We start from the raw sequence: 19289 nt of genomic DNA on the forward strand, positions 1-19289 counted from the left end.
TGAAGACCAGTTTTAGGCCGTGGTGGTCCGATAGCACGCATGGGATTATTTCTATCTTTCTGTACCTGTTGAGGCCCGTTTTTTGACCAATTATATGGTCAATTTTGGAGAAAGTACCATGAGGAGCTGAGAAGAAGGTATATCCTTTTGCTTTAGGATAGAATGTTCTATAAATATCCGTTAAGTCCATTTGACTCATGACTTCTCTTAGTCTGTCTACATCTCTGTTTAATTTCTGTTTCCATGATCTGTCCATTGATGAGAGTGGGGTGTTGAAATCTCCCACTATTATTGTGTGAGGTGCAATGTGTGTTTTGAGCTTTAGTAAGGTTTCTTTTACATATGTAGGTGCCCTTGTATTTGGGGCATAGATATTTAGGATTGAGAGTTTATCTTGGTGGATATGAAGTGTCCTTCCTTATCTTTTTTGATGACTTTTAGTTGAAAATTGATTTTATTTGATATTAGAATGGCTATTCCAGCTTGCTTCTTCTGACCATTTGCTTGGAAAGTTGTTTTCCAGCCTTTCACTCTGAGGTAGTGTCTGTCTTTGTCTCTGAGGTGTGTTTCCTGTAGGCAGCAGAATGCAGGGTCCTCGTTGCGTATCCAGTTTGTTAATCTATGTCTTTTTATTGGGGAGTTGAGGCCATTGATGTTGAGAGATATTAAGGAATAGTGATTCTTGCTTCCCGTTATATTCATATTTGGATGTGAGGTTATGTTTGTGTGCTTTCATTCTCTTTGTTTTGTTGCCAAGACGATTAGTTTCTTGCTTCTTCTAGGGTATAGCTTGCCTCCTTATGTTGGGCTTTACCATTTATTATCCTTTGTAGTGCTGGATTTGTAGAAAGATATTGTGTAAATTTGGTTTTGTCATGGAATATCTTGGTTTCTCCATCAATGTTAATTGAGAGTTTTGCAGGATACAGTAACCTGGGCTGGCATTTGTGTTCTCTTAGGGTCTGTATGACATCAGTCCAGGATCTTCTGGCCTTCATAGTTTCTGGCGAGAAGTCTGGTGTGATTCTGATAGGTCTGCCTTTATATGTTACTTGACCTTTTTCCCTTACTGCTTTTAATATTCTTTCTGTATTTTGTGCGTTTGGTGTTTTGACTATTATGTGACGGGAGGTGTTTTCTTTTTTGGTCCAATCTATTTGGAGTTGTGTAGGCTTCTTGTATGCCTATGGGTATCTCTTTTTTTAGGTTAGGGAAGTTTTCTTCTATGATTTTGTTGAAGATATTTACTGGTCCTTTGAGCTGGGAGTCTTCACTCTCTTCTATACCTATTATCCTTAGGTTTGATCTTCTCATTGAGTCCTGGATTTCCTGTATGTTTTGGACCAGTAGCTTTTTCCGCTTTACATTATCTTTGACAGTTGAGTCGATGATTTCTATGGAATCTTCTGCTCCTGAGATTCTCTCTTCCATCTCTTGTATTCTGTTGGTGATGCTTGTATCTATGGCTCCTTGTCTCTTCCTTTGGTTTTCTATATCCAGGGTTGTTTCCATGTGTTCTTTCTTGATTGCTTCTATTTCCATCTTTAATTCCTTCAACTGTTTGATTGTGTTTTCCTGGAATTCTTTCAGGGATTTTTGCGATTCCTCTCTGTAGGCTTCTACTTGTTCTCTAAGGGAGTTCTTCACGTCTTTCTTGAAGTCCTCCAGCATCATGATCAAATAGGATTTTGAAACTAGATCTTGCTTTTCTGGTGTGTTTGGATATTCCATGTTTGTTTTGGTGGGAGAATTCGGCTCCGATGATGCCATGTAGTCTTGGTTTCTGTTGCTTGGGTTCCCGCGCTTGCCTCTCGCCATCAGATTATCTCTAGTGTTACTTTGTTCTGCTATTTCTGACAGTGGCTAGACTGTCCTATAAGCCTGTGTGTCAGGAGTGCTGTAGACCTGTTTTCCTCTCTTTCAGTCAGTTATGGGGACAGAGTGTTCTGCTTTCGGGTGTGTAGTTTTTCCTCTCTACAGGTCTTCAGCTGTTCCTGTGGGCCTGTGTCTTGAGTTCACCAGGCGGGGTGCTGCCCAAGGGCTCTCTGCGGCGGCAGCAACCAGGAAGACCTGTGCCGCCCCTTCCGGGAGCTTCAGTGCACCAGGGTTCCAGATGGCCTTTGGTGTTTTCCTCTGGCGTCAGAGATGTGTGCGCAGAGAGCAGTCTCTTCTGGTTTCCCAGGCTTGTCTGCCTCTCTGAAGGTTTAGCTCTCCCTCCCACAGGATTTGGGTGCAGAGAACTGTTTATCCAGTCTGTTTCCTTCAGGTTCCTGCGGTGTCTCAGGCAGGGGTCCTGCCGCTCCTGGGCCCTCCCCCACGGGAGCCCAGAGGCCTTATACAGTTTCCTCTTGGGCCAGGGATGTGGGCAGGGGTGGGCAGTGTTGGTGGTCTCTTCCGCTCTGCAGGCTCAGGAGTGCCCACCTGACCAGGCGGTGAGGTCTCTTTCCCACAGGGTCTGGGAGCAGAGAGCTGCTGCGGACCGGGATCCACGGGCGTGGGACCTCTGGCAAACACCGGAAGTGCCAGGTCCTAGATGAACTCTGCCTCTGTGTGTCCCGATCTCACCAGGCAGCTCTCTTGCAGCAGACCTAGTTTTTTTTTTTTTAAGGTTTTTGGTTGTTTAGGTTTTTGAAACAGAATTTGTATTTATAGCCTTGGCTGCCCTGAAACTCACTGTGTAGACCAGGCTGACCTCGAACTCAGAGATATGTGTGTCCCTGCTTCTCAGGTGCTGGGACTAAAGGCGTGAGCCACCATTGTCTGGCTGGGTGTTCCTTATCTTATACTGTCCATGTCTGGGCTTTTAAAAAAAATTATCTTTCTTTTTTAAATTTTTAAAAAAATGTAAATAAAATACCTTCTTTTTATCCTACAGAACCTTTGTGTATATTATGGCTTCCAGTTATTTATTTATTTAAATTCCTTTTTTCCTTTCTTTCCATATTGACTATAGTTTTCCGTCTCTCCTCTCTTCCTAGTCCTTCTCCCTCCCTTCCCTCTATTGTACCCCCTCCCCACACTTCCCCTCCATGTCTCTTCAGAAAAGCAGGCCTCCCATGGATACTGACCAACCATGGCATACCAAGTTGTAGTAAGACCAGGCACTTCCTCTTGTATCGAGAGTAGAAGAGGCAACCTCGTAGGAGGAAAGTGCCCCAACAGCAGGCCAAAGAGTTGGAGACAGCTCTTGCTCCCACTGTTAGGAGTCTCTCAAGAACGCCTAGCCACACAGCTGTAACGTATGCAGGGGGCTTAGGTCAGTCCCATGCAGGCTTGCCGATTCGCTGTGCAGTCTCTGAGAGCCCCCATGAGCCCAGGTCAGTTGGTTTTTGTGGGTTTACTTGAGGTGTTCTTGACCCCTCTTGCTCCTATTTCTCGGTTTCCCAGGATTCCCTGAGCTCTGCCTAGGGTTTGGCTGTGAGTCTCTGCCTCAGTTCCCATTAGTTGCTGGGGGAAGCCTCTTGAGTTAGGTACCAGTCTAAGCGTATACCAGACTAGGAATAATTTTCCATCCGTGGTCTCTGAGCTGTCCAGCCTCTGGATCCTGGCACTCCATGGATTGTCAGGGGTGGGCTCCCTCTCATGACATGGCTCTAAAGCTGGAGTATTAATAGATAGCACAGAAACTGTGGGAGTGGCCAACCAATGACCAGTCCAGTTTAATGTTTTTTGGAATTCCTGAGTGTGTCTGTTTCTCGTGCCTTTTCTTGCGCTCTTTTCCTTCTGTCCATTTTGTTCTATTCCGATGTTTTAATTTTCATTTTATTCTTGTCACTTAGAAAATAGTTTTTGGCGAGACAGAAAAGGGATGGATCTGTATGAGAGGGAAGTGGGAAGGAGTAGAGGGTGCGGAATCCATTATCAGGATAGGCTATCTGAGGGGAAAAAAAGCTATTTTCAGTAAAAGGAAAAAGTATTCCCTTAGAAAAAAGTGTACCTAAGCCCAAGTGAATTAAATAAATCATACATTACTGAAATACAAATATTAGACTGAAATTCTGACAGTGCTTTTTGCAGTTGAAAATTAGGAAACACCCATTCCAGTGTGCTAATTTGGGGAATGGCTTAGCAGGTACCGACGCAGGAGTAGATGCTTGGTCTCCCTGCCTGTCCTTGGATAGATGAACCTCTTTCTGCCCCCTCTGCCTGTACCTTTGAAGATACCATAGTGTACTTAGAGCAGTACTCCTGAAAGCATGGCAGGATACTTTGGAATGAGAAAATAACGTGACATCTCCTCAGTGGAAGAGACATCTTAAGCGTCCCTTCCCAGGTGACCCAAGAGGTGAATGACTACTCCTGTGGAGTATATGACCCCGGATGACCAGGAGTTTTCTGAGATGTGTGGTACAGGGGTGGTATCTTTTCCTTTATTACATCACTAGACCTTTGGAGAGTAAGAATGAAAATGAAATATGAAAGCCGATCACAGAATTGGAAGGTAGAAAAGAAAGAAGCATGGACTTGAGTTTGTTTTAGTTGACCTGAGACTTGATACTCATCTTTATGCAAGTGTCTGAATCTGCAATCCCAGTAGGTGCTGATTGTCATTAAAGGCCTTTGGGTTTCTCTGATCTTTTGTTCTGTTCAGAAGGAAAAACTTACTCACTGGTTCTTTACTGTCAGAGGTAGTGCTCTATGTGGTATTGTTTTCTGTGAGGTAGTTCACTGGGCAAGTGCCTGCCTTCCTTTCTTTTCTTCTTGTGTTCAGATTTGACGTATTATCTCCCTTGAACTTCTGGGTTCCTGTGAGCCTCTAGCCTCATCCTCTCTGGTAACTGGCACGACAGGTGTGCCGCCGTGCCCTCAGATGGGGCCTACCAGACGCCAGTGAGGCAGGAGGGTCACTCCCACATGGCCTCATGCTTAAGTTCAGTGACACATAGGTGTCATCTCAAGAATGCTTTGTAGAGGAAAATTGGTATCTTTACTGATATTCCCAGACATTCTGGCTGATGGTTTATGTTTGTTTCAAGTGTGATTTTTGCAGTGTTCTATGTGGTATTGTTTTCTGAAATTACCATGTTTGATAAAATATAGCTTTATACTGAATGTGGTCACCAGTTTTATGATTTTAAACGTCCTTAGGGATGAAAAAAACATTAGTTTACATTTGCTATCACTTACATTGTTTTTGTGTATGTACGTGGGATACTCGTGTGTGTGTGTGTGTGTGTGTGTGTGTCCGTGAAATCGTGCATGTGGCATGATGTGGAGGGCAGAGGTTGACCTTCCTCAGTCATGTTTACCTCAGTTGCTGAGACAGGGGCGTTTCTTGAATATAGTGTCATAGGTGAGGCTCAGGGGTTCTTCTGCCTCTGCCGCCTCAGTGCGGGGTTACAGACGCACACCATTGTGCCTTGTCTTGTACATGGTTTCCAGGCGTCTGAACTCAGATACTCAGACTTGCACACACAGCAGGCGTTTTACCAACTTCGCTATCTCCTCCTCTCTGCCCCCTTTTAAGAGACTAGTTCCCCATCCCCAGTCTTACTGCACATCCCAGGCTGCCGTCAGACTCTGATGGTCTCGTCCCAGCCTCCAGAGGGCTGGAATCACCCCTTTTCAGAGCTTCATTTCGTGGTTTTTGGGGCTAATAAAACCAGTGTTTCAGTTTTGAAAAAAACAACAACAACCAGTGATTGTACGTATTTATTTATTTTAAACTCACTTTTATGCGTATGGATGTCTTGCTTGAATATATAATATCTGTGAACCACATGTGTGGCCTGTGCCCTCCGAGGACGGAAGAGGGCGTTATCTTCTACAACTGGAGTTACAGAGAGCTGTGTACCGACTGCCCTTGAGTGTTAGGGATTGGGTCCAGTCCTCTCACGCCTGACCCTTCTCTTCGCTCCCCCAAACCTCTGGTTTTGACTAGAGGATATTTTTTTGTTTGTAGCTCCTAAATCACTTCAGACCTAAGAACTGAGTCCTTATGCACACATATAAAGAAGTTTCTCCTAGGTAACTAGACAGATATTAACCGTCCTCTAAGCATACGTAGTTTATTTCGTCTCCATTTGCCTGCTCTCGCCCTCTCTCCCTCCCCCCCCCCACCTCTCTGTGCATGTGTGTGCACACGAGTGCTCTTACGTCACCATCCAGCAGCTCTCTTCCCTAGACTCTTAACTACCTTAATGCTAGTGATTTCAACAAAATTAAGTTCAAATTAAAATAATTTCCACCTGAAGGTTTGAATGCTCAATAGGCTTGATACGCTCAAAACAACTTGCTCTGAAGTTGTTAGTGACAAGCCGTCTTGGAGTAGCTTTGACTCAGTTACTAAGGAGAGCGCTCACGCCTGATTCGCACTGTTGAGACTGAACAGTTCTCGTCCAATACTGTGGGGTTTTCAGGGAACAGTTACAATTTGTCCAGCTTAGGTCACCGTGCTGTGACTGCTCATTCTTGTCCTGTATCGTTTCTTGAGATTCGTTACACCTGTTTTATGATCGCATCCTCTGCTATTAAGTGCAACAGTGGGTTCAGTTTTGAATAATCCCTGTCCTCTTGAAACTTTGGTTTTCTAAATTCCATGTTTTAGATGCAAATTTGCCATCCTTCTCTTGGCTTCATTTCTTTTTGTCATCTGTCATATGGTTCGAAATGTGAAAATATGGTTTGAAAATAGCAAGCTCCTGTATGATTTTAAACTAATAAATACCGAGAATTTAAATTTGGAAGCAACAGAATAGATAGTAGTCACGGCAGGCAGGGTGAGCAAGGAAGCCAGAACACTGGGGAGTCCTCCTTTCCCTTTGTTCTTTGAAGAAGTCCGAGTTAGTCTGTGATCACTTGCAGAATCTATTGCTGTATTAACTTCTGTGGACTTAGACCTGCCGATGGAAGGTAATATATTACAGTGTCAGTTTCCTTGGTAGAGAGTGGAACAGGGAAAAATGTAAACCTCCTTGGCAAGACTGGGCCGGATGGGCCTGCCCAGGATGGACTTGGAGGTCATTGGTATTTCTGTTCATTGCCTTAAATTCTGACACCAGGAGTCCATGTATTTTCAGATAATTCAGGCTGTGTGCTGAGGTAAATTGCCTTTGGTCTCTTGATTCCCAGTAGTCATGTAATCTCTAAATTTAGCACACTAGAATGGGTGTTTCCTGATTTTCAACTATTTTCATGTAGAAAGTCAGTTCATCCTAGTGTGTTAACTGTTTTTCTAGCCTTAGAAAGACTCTTAAGTTTCTGTCCTCTGCTTCGAGGGTATTCTATGGCTTGCATTGATTCTGTGTTTTTCTTAAGCAGTGGGAACGAAACAGACAATGGTACCAAGCATGGATTGCTCATGTTTGCGCAAGGATTGTCATTGTCTTTAGCTGACCGTGTGGGAGAACAGACGGCTGCCAAGATAAAAGAACCCATTTAGGTTATAAGTCACATGGCACTTGAAACTTTTTAATGTCACAGGTCTTGAAGAACTGCCCATATATACCTGGTAAAGCATTGTGAGAACAGGTTATCAATGGACCCTTGGTCACACTATGTATGTATACATATGAAAAGAGTGTGTGTGTATATGTGTATGTTTGTGTATGTGTGTTTGTGTGTGTGCATGTGTGTGTATGTGTATTATGCACACATGTGGTTCTTGTTCATTTAATATTTTATTTTAGAAGACCGGTAGATAGCCAGAAAATACTAAGCTAAATTAACCTTTGTAGCTTTTAAGAATTTATAACTTTGGACAACGCATGAAGCTGGGATGTTCACTTCTCATCACTCTCTGTCTCCCTAAAAAGTTTGAACAAAAGTAAATGGAGAAATGGAGGAGGCAGGGAATCTCAGTGATAAGAGACTTAAGAGACTGCTACCTGTCATACTGTGGGAGGACTGTATCTGACTTAAACAGGTGGGTGATAGAAAATGGGAAAAGGTCAATGATTGTTTAAACATTAAATAATAAAGCTATTTACTGACTGGTGTTTCAGGGAAGGGATTATCACTTTTCTAAAACAGCAGTATTATTTATAAGGTTTAAGAGTTCAAGCATTACTACCTAATTTCAAGTTTTAGTACCCACTTTAAAAAAAAGCCTAGTATGGTTTTATGAGCTCCTAATCCCAGTTCTAGTGAGGCAGAAACAGGCAGGGCAGATCCCTAGAGCTCACTGGCATTTCAGGCTAGCCTACTGAGCAAGCTCCAGGCCAGCAAGAACTCACCTCCAAAAGTACCCGAAGAATGACCTCCAAGGTTAATCTCACCTTTACACATATTAAGTGATATCTAGGATTTCCTTACATACAACTTGGTATCTAAAAATTTTTATTGTATATACTGTGTGTGTGTGTGTGTGTGTGTGTGTGTGTGTGTGAGAGAGAGAGAGAGAGAGAGAGAGAGAGAGAGAGAGAGAGAGAGAGAGAGAAAGAGAGACAGAGACAAAGACAGAGACACACAGAGAGAGGTGGGCAGGCAGAGAGAGAGGCAGGCAGACAGGCAGGCAGAGAGGGGGGGGGATTCAGTTTTCTACTGTGTGAGTCCTCAGGATTGAACTCAGTGTGTTAGCCTTGGCAGCAAGCACCTTTACCCACTGAGCCATCTTGTTGTCCCTTAGTGGGGGGAAGGAAGAGGAGGAGGAGGAGGAGGAGGAGGAGGGAGAGGAGGAGGAGGAGGAGATGGTGGTAGTGGTGGGCCTTCTTCTCCTCCTCCTCTTCTTCATCCTCATCGTGTATGTGTGTCTGAATGATGCAGTGCACATGCCATGGTGTACATGTGGAGATCAGAGAAAACTTTGTAGAACCAGTTCTCTTCTGTTGCCTTTACGTGGGTCTGGAGATAGAACTCAGGTTGCCAGGTTTGCACAGCTAATACTCTCATCCATGGGATCATCTTGCTGGCCCATAGTTAGTTATTAAGGCTGAGCAATAGGTAGGCATTTGTTTTTCATTATTTCATACTTTTCAATACCCTGGTCATTTTCATAACAAAAAGTCAAATGATTTAGACTGAATGATATCTGAGGACACACTCATGACTGAAGAGTACAGTGATTGTTACGAAGGCTAATATCAAACTCTAGCATCAGATTGCCGATTAGTATGAAAAAATAAAGTGTGAAGTTAATTCAGGGAGAATTTTGACTCCTGATCTAAAGGAACTAACATTAGCTTGACTGGCAGCAGCACAGTGCTCATGTTTGGTAACATTTTACCTGATGATGACTTGAGAGCACGAGCTAGCAAGAGCAGTGGTATTGCCCCTAAAATGTAAAAGTATCAAAACAGTATAAAAGAGTAACAAACATATCCATTTCTGCCTTTGAAATTTTATACACGTCCAAGCTCTCTCTGCATGGCTGGACACTCTCTGCAGTTTCCAGGGTCCACTGGGTGTCTTGGGATGTTTCCCCTGGGACTAAGGGAGAACACTGTATTTTTTTTGTAACCCTTGCTATGAATGTGATGATGGCAGGAAATGAGCTTCCTGTAGTAATCCTTCCATTGCCATCTGCACCTGTTCCTTGTTTTTGTATCTCTGGGACAAAATAACTCATAGATGCACTTTAGGGGAGGAAACTTTACTGTAGCTCATGGTTTCAGCCCATCACAGAGGGGAGGGCATGGCAGAGCCGCACACTTCGTGGTGGCAGGAATGTGTGGCGGAGGCTATGCATTTCATGGCAGACCAGAAATCAAAGGCAGAATCCTGAGGACAGACACAGTTTTTAAAGGTCCCTGATGACTGACTTCTTCTGACAAGCAGGTTCCACCTCCCAAAGTTCTACATCCTCCCAAGTCGTGCCACCAGCAAGGGGATGTATCAGGGTCCGTCCACAGTATTTCACAGTTATTAAAGAGACTCAGATAATAAGAAAACAACCTACTAACTTAGTTTGGACTTATTTCCACTCTTTTATTATTAGGTTACTTACTCTCTTGTAAAATGATGACAGATGTTCAGGGACAAGGTTTTTTTTTTTTTTTTTTTTTTTTTTTGGTCAGAGATTTACAGATTGAAATGTCTTCTAAGTTTAATGTCAATCTTAGGAATGAAAGATTTTGTGGTTGAGGTGATGATGATAGCTGTCATTTACTGAGGTTCTTGTCTATTCTATGCCCTGCGATGGTTTTATTACACACAGTGCTTTTACACTCACTCACATGATTACTTTTTCTGTGTTGAGATTACCAAACTGAAACTCAGTTTAACTCAACTAAATCACACTATTTGTATGTCTCACGGTTAAACATTGAGTTCAGTTGTATTTAGATTAATTTCCCTGATTGTGTATATAGATTTTGAAATTGAACATATTTTTAAAAGTATATATTTATGCATTTCTGCAAAAGGGAAGTTCGTGGCTTAAGATGGCATTTTAAAGAGAAGGAATTAACTAATTTGGATGATTGAAGTTACATTGTTGTTGTATTTAATGGTACAGAGTATGTTTCGGCATAAAATCTTATGTTTTCTAGTCAGCTGGATCTGTTCTGTTTAAAGTGTTTAGAGAGGGCCATTTTAATTCTTCAATTTTTATATTGTTGTGAAATGAATTTGCTCTGGTATTCTTAACACTGTTTGTCCTGAACATAGACCTTGAATTGAAGCACATATCAGTGTCTATGAACCCATGAACTATGAATGACCTCCAATAAGGAAAGGAATTGTTGTTCAGAGTTAATTATCTTAGAACAAGGAACACCTACAAAGATTCAGAGGTGGGTGTGATGATTCCCGTCTTTAATCCCAACACTTGAGAAACAGAGGCAGGAGAATCTCTGAGTTTCCGGTCAGCCTGGTTTATGTATTGAGTTTCAGGCCTGCCAGAGAGCCACACAGTCAGACTCTGAGTCAGTAACCTCCCCTATACCAAAGAGAATTAAAGACATAAATAATGTCACATTAGAATTCATGCTGAGCCCATAGGAAAAGATAGATGTTTATACATTTTATATTCCACTCTGTACACTGTAAGAAAACTTTCAGTTATTGGAAACAGAAGGATCCTGGTGTAACTTTGCCTTGTGTTATAATTATTTGATTCAGTGGTATTACTTAACCCATGCACTGTTCTCATTTGTTGCAGATATTTCATCACACTGTAAACTCACCTATTTTCTGAAAAAAAAAAAAAGGTTTCTAGTTGTGGTGAGGCTCAGTCCTTTGCATGCTAGGTAAAGTTCGTTTGTAGAAGGAAGCTCCCATGTTTGAAAGCGATGTCTAACTGACTGGCAGTCAGAGTGATGAATCAGAAAGATTTGACAGAATAGAATGTGCCCAACTCTCATGAGAAGAGAGAGGCCTAAGAAGGAGAGGAGCAGACTGAGAGGAGAAGGAAGGAAGCAGTTTTATTGGGATACAGGTTGAAGGGTGGACAGGTTAGCACAGGTGAAGACAGAATGAGGCAGAGAATGAGGACTCCAGTGGTTAGAACAGAGTACCAGGGTTAGTTTGAGGCCAAGCAGAGCAAAAAAGTCAGAGGTCAAGAGAGAAAACAGGTTGAATCAGTCAGCCAGGAGAGGAGTTTGATCCAGAACAGCTGAGTTCAACCAGTGCAGTTTGAAATTGGGAAAAAACAAAAACCAAAAACCTCTGATATTAGGTCAAAGCTGTCCTTGGAGGTGTACCTGAAGCCTATGGGATAAAGAGTGTCTCTGAGGCAGGCTTGTCTAGCATTGAGATTCTTAAACTGTAGAAAGACCTAATAGGCAGTTTCCAGAATGGCTTTATGTAAGCTAGCTGCCATTGCCTTATGTGTAAAGCCTGTCCACAGTTTACTTTCTCATGTTGAAAGGACGTGCAGGAGGGAGGAAAATCAGCTGTGATGCCAACAAGCAAAAGAAGGATTAGAAGGAAAATTCATTATGATTGGGAATTGTTTAGAAATAAGAGAGAACTAGATCCTGCATGAAATAAGTGTAGAAACGCAGCCGTCTCTTAAGGGACATACACAGAATTTGGGAATTTGCATTGTTTCTTTGCAGGGACAATGTAACCTGTAAGATAAAGTGTAGCTTACTTTCCTGGAGGCAAGGCTATTGTGTCAGTAATGCCCCCAGTGGGAGGTCTGAGCATCTGCGCAGACGCCTTTCTCTGAGTGTGGACCTGTGTGTGCGTCCTACCCTTTGCCTCTGTTTCCCCCCTCTGCCTTCATCGTATTTCTGCTTGCCTGCTCCCATCGAGATCATGAAGCGGCTGCTTCGTCCTCTTAACTGCGTATTGCTCCCGGTGGCTTTTCAGTGCGGTCATCAAGTCATTCAGTGCGGTCAACAGTCAGGTGCTGGTTTGGATGTCCCCTTTGCTCTTATGAAGGAAGCATATTACAGTGGTGTTTCTGCTTATCTCTGTATCTACCTGCGAGACTGCTGGGCCAAAGAGGTCCCTATTGATGGATTTTGCCAAGTCTCCCTGCATAGAGATTTGTGCCAGTTTAAACTCTGACCTGCACGCATATTGATTTTCCCTTATCTTTCAGTTTGTTAGGAGCTTTCCACGTTTTTTGAAATTAGAATACAATTACACAATTTTTCCCTTCTTTTCTTCCTTCCAGTCCTTCCTTTGTACCCTCTTGCTCTCTGAAGTTCATGACCTTTTTCTTTAATTGTATACACACACACACACACACACACACACACACACACACACACACACACACAGAGAGAGAGAGAGAGAGAGAGAGAGAGTTTGGGAGCTCTTCCTAGGAAGCGAGTTCTCCTTCTCCCAGCACCACTTAGGTGCCTGTAGTTCTTTGTTCAGGCTCAGCGTCCCCATGAGGTAGCTCCCATCCACGTTAGGATGTGGCAGTGTCATCCTTGATTAGGTCTCGTACAGGCAGTCATGCTGATGGAACCTCATGGGTCTAGCTTCTCTGACATTTTAGGAGACACGATCTTACGGCAACTTCCCGTTCCTCTGTCTCCTACCCCCTTTGGCCTCCTTCCTGCATTACGAACTCTGCACCTGACTTATGGGAGTTGTGTTGTAGATGGATCCGTTGGTCTGGGTATCATGTGGTTCCTTGTTCTATGTTTTGATTGGCTGTGGTTTTCTATATTGATCTCCATTGTAGAGAGACTTTTTTTTTTTTTTTAAATGAGGGAATGAGACCTACACTTACCTGAGAGGATAAGAATAAATATGGAGAATGTGGTTAGGAGTTAGGCTGGTTTAGTAAAGGTGTGGTTGTAGGTTCCCCTCAAAGATGCATGATTTCACTAGCCCCAGGAGGTAGTTAGGTTTTCAGTACCAGGCATGATTTCTGATTGTCGAGGAGGACTTACGTCCAGTTAGAGAGCTGTGAGTGCTAAGGTGTGTTTGCACTATGGCACTATTAGGAGCAGTGTACCATGCTGGTCATTGTTGAGGTTCATAGACGTCGTAGCTCACAGGGGTTAACGGGTGATTTTCTTCTTTGAACGCTCGCATGGTATCTTCTGGTATTAAAGCTAGTCCTCAGGGAGAAGGTTTTCAGGTCCAGTTGTAATCTTCCAGGTCCTGGGTCTAAAATATGTGGCGTCTTGAGCCGTAGAGAACTACATTCTACTTCTAGGAGGCAACCGAGGGCAGTATCAATACCTTATAGTATTTTGGGAATCTTTTGAATTCCTCTAATCCACCTCTAAGGGTGTTCTCGTGCCCGAGGTAGGGATTTTTGTTGGTCTATGCCTTGTCCCCCCACAGAGTTTCACTGTGGAGCCGTGGACAGCTTGGAACACATAGTGGTCTGTCCGCGTCTGCCTTCTGAGTGCTGGGATTAAGGTGTGTACTTCTGAACCTTACTAAAAATACTTAGAAACCTTGCTGACGAGTCCTCTTCTTATGGAATGAGGTTGTCCTGTAGGTTACTCTGGTTAGTGCCCTTTTTACCAATTTGTCTTCTGCACTATTGAATCTGATTTATATCTAAAGAATTAACCAGCTCTGATACGCTTTTCTTACCTTCTCATTTAACATTTTGGCTGAGTTTATGTTTTGTTATCATTGTTATAGAACATAAACACATTTTCTTCTCTCTTTCCCTCTGCTTGCCCCCCTGCCCCAGCACATGTGTGTACAGATGTGGTCATTACCGTGTTCATGTGTGGAGGCCAGTTTTTGATGTCTGGCTCTTGTTACTGTCCTACCTTAATTTTTGAGACAGAACCCCTTCATTGAAACTGGAGTTTGAAGTTTGGGCTCCACAGAGAAGCCAGGACTTACCTATTTCTGCTCACAGAGCTGGTGTTACTACAGACACGTGTAGTCATATTCATTTTAAAGTTTTTTAAGGAAAAAAATTTTTATGAGTATGGGTGTTTTGCTGGCATGTGTGTTGGTATGCCATGTGAGTAACTTGGTGCCCAAGGAGGTCAGAGAGGGCATCAGAACGCTCTCTGCTTCCGTGTGGGTCTGGGAATTGAAACTGGGTCCTCCGTTAGCGTAGTCAGTACCGTCAATTGTTAGTCATGTCTTCAGCCCCACAGGCGGTTTCGTATGTGGGTTCTGGGGAATCCAATCTTAGGTCTTTATATTTCTGTAGCAGGCATTTTCTCCACCCCCCCTGGGGGGGGGCTGGGGACCGAACCCAGGACCTTGCGCTTCCTAGGCAAGTGCTCTACCACTGAGCCAAATCCCCAACCCCGGTAGAAGGCATTTTATCTACTGAACCATCTCAAGCTGGATATAAGTATTTTTATATAATAAGGCTTACCTGTGTCACATGACTTTTATGGCTTTATAAACATCGTTCGAACTCTGATTCAATTGCACTGAGGACTTTTCTACTGTAAGATAGCTGCAAGGGGCTTTCCCTGGTGTTCTGGGATTAATTCCTAGATTTAAATCCTTGGTTTCTTGGGCACTTATTTTAATGTACAGAATTGAGGAAGAAATTTAACTCACATCCACGGGATCTTCGTTAGATGATAAGAAGTGTTTGTTAGCCTGGTTACAGAGATTGAAGTTTACTAGGGTTTGTCCCAGGCAGAAACTTGAATACTTTGCAAGTTGTTTTTATGTAAAACGTCAGGGAAAATTTCCAGATCCCTACTGTTAGAAACAATTGGTTTTCTAAACCTGTTTTCAGATTTGCCAGCAAATTGCAGTTTCTAGCAGGAGTCTAACCCTCTGTCAGTTTTCAAAGCTGCAGGATTAAATCAGCACGCACTCCAGAAGTTTCGGGAAGGAAAAAGTATTGTGTAAGCCAAGTCACCAGAAGTTCGTTTCCCATGCTTTCAAGTGAGAGAACTCAAGCGTGGCGCTTGGTTGATGTGCTGTGGGCCTTTGCTTTTCTTATTTATATTTATTTATTTGTTTGTTTGTTCACTCACTCACTCACTCTGTGTGGACCTGGGCTCCATATTTTCTGCTGCTGGGAAGAAGACTAGAACCCAGGACTGCAGGACACATCTGGGGTTGGTGAAGGCTGTTGTGTTGTGTATGGTGTCATTCAGACCTACTTCCTAGTAAGCTGTTTTACCATCAGCATGGTAAGCGTGTAAATGTGTAAAAGTGTTTTTATGTTTTAATTTCCTACAGTAATTGTCAATGCCTTTCAACTTTTGACACATTTTTTTTTCCCCTCTGTCTCACTTTGGCAACCTGAGCAAAAGTTACCTCTGAGAGGAAGGAAAGATGTGTAAAATAAGCAGGCGGGAAGTGTGGCAGGTCCCTAGACAATGCATATCTTCCGCACTAATCGTGATCGTCCCTAGCCCTGAGGTGTGTAACTGCTTGGCATGGTGCTGAGCACAGGGCACTGGTGTGTGTGCTCACCCTTTCTAGTTTGCTGCTTGTCCTTTAAGAGGCCGAGATACAAACAGGAGCCTGCTTTTTGAAAATACCCATTACCTGGAAACTTGAGATAAGAAAAATAGTTATTAAAAGTGGATAATTAGCGAAAGATCACCCTGATTAGGGCCCTGGTTTTATAATGTAGGTCATGGAGCCCGCGGCAGTGGGAGGGTCTAAGGTGTGACAGGTGCCCAGTCATATGCAGTGAGTGTGCACCTGGGGTTTCCTGTCTGTCGTCCCAACTGCAATGAAACCAGCATCCTCACCTGTCATTGGTATGGCAGCCACGCTCCCGAGTGCGCATCAGTAGAGCTAACCCACCCGGACGCCGTGCCGTGTCCCATGCCCTGAGGATCTCACAAGACGAGATGGAGACAGAAAGTGAGAATGGCTCTGTGGGGGATGACAGTGTGTTTTGGCTGGATTCTGAAGGTACAACCCAGCTGACCGATGGGGAAGAGGAAGAAAGGGAAGAGAGTTTCAGGTAAAACGGAGTTCTCGTCTTCTCCGCCCTTTGTCCATCTGATCTCTCCTCCTCTTCTGTCCTCTCTGTTTCAGTCCTTTTCTCAGTAAGACTTCTCTCCGGGCGGAAGAGGACGGCTTTTCATTGGCTGTAGCATTCTTCATTCCACGACTTGCGCTGAGCTTGTAAAATGTATTTTCAATTGCTTGTTCCAACACCAGGAAGAGAAGGCGTTGGACAGGTTTTGTACTAGCATTTCAGGAATTTCAAGTAGAGACGTATAATGGACTGCTACCCTTTTCTGTGTCTGATTCTTATCTTAGATTTGATCTGAATTTGCATCTAAAGGTTATTTCACCGTTTCCTTGGAATGTGTTCTGAAATGTGTATGTGTGGATAGCCATCTGCATTTCTGCATATGTATAAAGCATTTGATTAAATTTAAATCAGTTATTTTTGTGGCTTTGAATCTCATTTTTTACCCACTTTTCCTATCCCCAAGTCTTTTGGGCTTTGGAATGTTGGGCACCAATTTAATACTTGGAAGTTTTTAAGAGGATGCCTCCTAGTTCAGAGTTCTGTGACTTCTCTTAAAGAGATCTGTTTGCAGGAGGAAACTGACGACAGTATTTAGTTCTGTTGTATTGTTACAGAATGTAGGAAGCCTTTTCTGTTTCATTCAGGGCTAGGCACTTAACACAGTTGCAGACAGTTTAAAAAATCTTTATGCTGGACGGTGGTGGCTCACAACTTTAATCCTAGCACTGGAGGCAGAGGTAGGGGAAATCTCTATAGGTTTGAAGCCAGCCTGGTCTACAGAGTGAGTTTCAGGACAGCCAGGAGTACACAGAGAAGGCCTGTCTCAAAAAAAACCAGAACAACAAACCAAATCTCAGTGCAATTTGAAGCTCGAACTACATATACCCACTACTACCCACATAGTCAGTTATATATCTTGGTAATTTTACCGGAGTCCTTAGGCAGGTGGACATATCATTTGATCAGATACAATCTTAATGTGTAATATTCAAGACAAGTAGTTATACACCCCAACCCCTGTGTGTGTGTCTCCCAGGTTAGAGGATTTCTTTATTTAGAATTTATTTTAAAGTCTCAGTTAAGGAGTGGAGTGATTGAGTATTAGGAGCTCTTGGTAGATCATACTGAATTTGTTACTTAAGGGTTAAAACAAATGAGAAGTTTATTTTAAAAGTTGAGATTATTCAAATGAACATTTATTAGCATATCATTCTTTTTTGTTTCTTTTTTTTCCTCCCATAATTTCATTTATCTTTCCAGATTTGCATAAGCCTCATCTCTGTTGAGGTATGCTGATGTTACACATACCCACTGCTCTTATCATGGCCTTCGTGTCTTCCTTACCAGTCTATGTTTTGTTCGGTGTGCATTAAAACTGACCCGATTACAATTGTGTTAGTTACTTTGTGGTATTTGTCAAAGGAAGAAACAACTTGTGCTTGACTTTGTTGCTATTTTATAGCATGTTCGATACTGTAATCTTAGATTCATTCTTAAGCAGTGGGAGTCTTCCGTAAGATTTTTCTCTTGACATTTAAAAGCAGATACGTAAGGCAGAGCCCTACCTAATCTTGAGGAGTACTGACGGCACCGTCATTCTGAGAAACCGAGCCATTTGTAGGCATTGTCTTAGCAAACTATGAAACCATACAGAGTTCGTTCCCGTTTACAATTATTTATTCTATCTGAATGTCACCTCGAATCTTCCAAAGCGGATGTGCCCTTGGGATTTTATTTACAAATTGCAGACAGAGATGTGGGTAAGGCCCCACTTCACATAGTGCTTCTCACCCTATTCATCAGGAAGGCATGAGGAAACAAGGCGGCACAGGCTTTCTCAACATCCTCGGCGTGTTCCTGCTGAAACGCCAGGCACAAAAATGCATGTGGGTGTGGAAGGTGAAGGGTTGGATAAAAATGCAGCTCTGACTTTGGAGAACTGAGTAATGGAGTCTGTGCTGTATGAGTGTTGTCTTCAAAATCAGTTTTGTAATTAAATGTATAACCAAGTTTTAATTTGTTTCTTTAAAATTTGTGCTAATTCACCTAAAGCCAAACTGCTGTCTTGGTTACAACCCCCATCTGTGTTTGTCTGTCTTTGTCTCTTTCTGTCTGTCTCCTAAAAAGATGAGGGGGAAAAGATTGTGATTAACTCCCCCCGCCCCGGTCAGGTGTAGCATCTAAGTTAGATGTTAAATTTACTCTTAAAAGAATGGCATCATGTCTCTTGAGGGGTCCTGAATGGACGAGCTAATCTTAACTAAAATGTGGGTACCTGGGGGATCCAGCCACTATCTGTGTTAGGGAAGGTATTGCACTCCAAGAGAGGAGCAAATGTTTGTCAGCTTTTGCAATAGCCTTTATTTTTGGACCTGTTGGGAGGAGGCAAGCTTTTTCTGATAGCACTTGTGGGGTCTGCTCAGTCTCCATGGCGTCCGATCAGAGGGTCACTGACTCAGGTCTCTGCCCCTCTGATTTCTCATCTGTACTGTGTGTGCACTTAATATTGTGTGCTGTATTTGCCTTGCCACCCTCTGCAGTGGTCCTTAGAGTCCTTAAAATAGGATAGTCTTTAGTTATAAACATTTCTATATAAAGAATGATCTTTAGGTCATTAAAAGAACCCTTCTGTAAATGGGAAGGGAACTACAACCCAGAAGAAGAAAATGTAAATGTTTAGACCTGTCAGGAAAGAGAAACTTTATTTAGGAGTTGTTATATGAAGTATATTGGCTAAATATGTTACATAAAGTATGTCTGTTAACTGCATAAAAGTCTATAAGATATATTTTTAAATTTTTTTAGCTGTGGTTTTGACTTGGATCTAATTAGCCCACGTTATCTATCATGAAAGATTGGAGCCCAAGTGTAATGACTGAAAGACTTCCATAGGAGAAAATACTTGTGAGAGACCTGGTGCTCTCCGCTACTCTCTACTTAGGCAGTAACTTTCCTGAAGCACTACCCTTTCAAAATTTCTTGGAGGTGTTTGTCTGCATCAGTGACATTCAGATGTCACTAACTAACTAAAGTGGAGCCATGAACCTACTGTTTTGAGCCTCCC

General features: G+C 42.8%; 1 protein-coding gene across 8 annotated transcripts in view; it reads left to right on the forward strand.

Annotated features, from left to right (window-relative positions):
• Nucleotides 1-19289, forward strand: part of Arhgap32 (Rho GTPase activating protein 32) — a 257921-nt gene that overhangs the window by 90003 nt on the left and 148629 nt on the right. For 2 of the 8 annotated variants that reach the window (XM_087561822.1, XM_087561823.1), the window contains exon 1: nucleotides 15718-16207. In XM_087561822.1, the coding sequence (XP_087417948.1) occupies nucleotides 16092-16207 (116 nt within the window). In that variant the 5' untranslated portion in view covers nucleotides 15718-16091. 8 annotated transcript variants of the gene reach the window in all.

Source organism: Rattus norvegicus, chromosome 8 (assembly GCF_021556685.1).
Source record: "Rattus norvegicus strain SHRSP/BbbUtx chromosome 8, alternate assembly SHRSP_T2T, whole genome shotgun sequence".
NCBI lineage: Eukaryota > Metazoa > Chordata > Mammalia > Rodentia > Muridae > Rattus > Rattus norvegicus.